Here is a 2,500-nt window from a genome sequence, read left to right on the forward strand (position 1 = left end):
GCTACAGTAAGCCATATTGAGATGGCAAATATACCTCACATTATTATTATCATTGTTTACATTTAATCTATATGATTCTTACTATCACTCATCGAGATACACCCAGCGTCCTAGGGCGAGTGAAGGATAAGAGACCTTGCAATACGACTGAAATATAGTTGGTGTTGCTATTGTTGTTACTGTTATTATTGTTTAGTACTTACCTATACATTTTTCATTGATCTTTTGGAATTCTTCTATGCAGCCAATATAAAAAGAAAGGTGTGGCGAAAGAGTATAGCAGGGATCGCCACCACCCTCTCCCAGAGATCGTGGAGATTTTCAATAAACACTCACAACGCCCGGTCTGGGAATCGAAACCGCGATCCTACGACCGCGAGTCCGCTGCCCTAACCACTGGGCCATTGCGCCTCCACATTGTTCATATATAGTGATAGAAAATGAAAGGAAAAATTTCATGATAATATTGTTCATGAATTATAATCTAGAACATAAAACGTTAAATAAAAGCTGTCCAAATGCTATGTGTAACATAACATTGGGACAGCCTTGAATACGTATTCTTACCTGTACACCTTCCGCGCATGCTAGACCATCCTTTACAGCAATTGTGACAGGGTATACGGATTTGTTTATAAGCAGTACTGTTCAGAGAGAAAATGATTAAACGTATAAACAGAACGCAGTGATTATAGTTTTAGAGTAACACACACACCACACACACACACACACACACACGAAATGGCAGTATTCAGTTTCCCTCTACACCACTCACTGACACGCCTTTGGTTGTTACAGGGCTTTACTAGAAAACACTCGGTTTTTGTAGTGCGTGCGTGTGTATGCATGTATGTGTATACGTATATATGCATGTGTGTGTGTATGTATCTATGTATGTGTGTGTATGTATGTGTATATATGTGTGTATGTATGTGTGTATGTGTATGTATGTGTGAGTGTGTATGTATGTATGTACCTTTGCCTGTTTATGTAACGGTCTGCTATGTAGAAAATAATGAGGTTGACTCAATGGAAATACATACATACACACACACATACATACACACACATACACACATACATACACACACATACATACACATACATGCACACACACATACATAGATACATACACACACATACATGCATACATACATATACACATACATGCATACACACACGCACTACAAAAACCGAATAAAAAATTTCAGTTATCTCTCTCTTTCACACATTATACTCTGTCTCTTCACACACACTAACAGAAGCACTTCACTTACACAACATACTTTCTGTCTCCCACACCCCATCAAACACACACACACACATGTACATCAATGCTTCGCATGCACGGTAACTTCAAAAGAACTTCCCTCGTCATACAATCGCTTTCTCTTAGTCTCTTTCGCTCTCATTACTTCAAAAGTTGCCGCAAGCCCATGTGTAAAAAAATAAAAGTTTTTTACGGAAATCGACGGAAAAGTATACTAGAAACGTAAGATTGCCATATATATATATAATGTGTGCATTATGTGGTCAGTTGAGCTGAAAATATGCAGACTTATGTTAAAAGTGCTGGCAAGTTTGCATGACAACTATTTTTTTTCATCAAATGAAACGCGTGACCTCTAGGACGAAATTCCTCATCTTATAAAATGAGGCCCCAGTAGACCCGAATGAAATCGGGTTATATTAACCAAACTGTGAAAAGGGGTCTAAATGGGGCTGGAAGGGGATTAAAATTTAAAGGAGCGGGTGTTTAGGAATTCTCTGTTACATCAAGCTAAAAAATTTGCGCCAGCCCTTTAATCGTCAATGTGTTGCCGTCCATGATGAAGAAGTTTTGAATGCTTGCCATGGTGAGTCTACTGTCGTGAGAAAGAATCACTTCAAAACTTGGTGTTTACGAATTTTCTTTTATATCAAGTTCAACATTTTACGCCAGCCGTTAAACTGTCAAAACGTTGCTGTCCGTCGTTAAGAAATCCCAGCCATGGTGACTCTACTATCCTCAGATTCTATCCCTTCAAACTTTGGTTTCCAATATTTTATTATTTTTATTCAGCTCGCAAATTCGTCTGTCCCTTTTAAATGTTAGTGTTTTGCTGTCTGCCTTGAAGCAGACCTTTCCGTTGTTATTGCCTGATATTTATGATTGATCTTTCTAAATATTTTATTTCTCAACTTACTCAAGATCTTTTGTTGTTTATAAATGGGAGAGAGATAGATAAAGATAGAGAGTAAGAGAAAGCAAGGGAGTGTCAAAGAGAAAGGAAGAGTAAGAGAGTGGGGAAAGTGAGAGAGAAACAAAGAGGGTGAATCATCATCATCATCATTATCAACGTCGTTTAACGTTCGTTTTCCATGCTAGCACGTGTTGGACAGTTTGACCGGGGTCTGGGAAGCCAGGAGGCTGCACAAGGCCCCAGTCTGATCTGGCAGTGTTTCTACAGGTGGATGACCTTCCTAACGCCAACCACTCTGTGAGCGTAGTGGTTGCTTG

At 39.0% G+C, this 2,500-nt stretch overlaps 1 protein-coding gene across 12 annotated transcripts in view; it reads right to left on the minus strand.

Moving 5' to 3' along the window:
• The window catches only part of LOC115213760 (latent-transforming growth factor beta-binding protein 4), a 46,312-nt gene that overhangs the window by 29,349 nt on the left and 14,463 nt on the right, over positions 1-2,500 (minus strand). For all 12 annotated transcript variants that reach the window (XM_036500366.1, XM_036500370.1, XM_036500379.1 and 9 more), the window contains exon 3: positions 568-644. In XM_036500366.1, the coding sequence (XP_036356259.1) occupies positions 568-644 (77 nt within the window). The remainder of the gene's footprint in view (positions 1-567; positions 645-2,500) is intronic.

Source organism: Octopus sinensis, linkage group LG1, assembly GCF_006345805.1.
Source record: "Octopus sinensis linkage group LG1, ASM634580v1, whole genome shotgun sequence".
Taxonomy (NCBI): domain Eukaryota; kingdom Metazoa; phylum Mollusca; class Cephalopoda; order Octopoda; family Octopodidae; genus Octopus; species Octopus sinensis.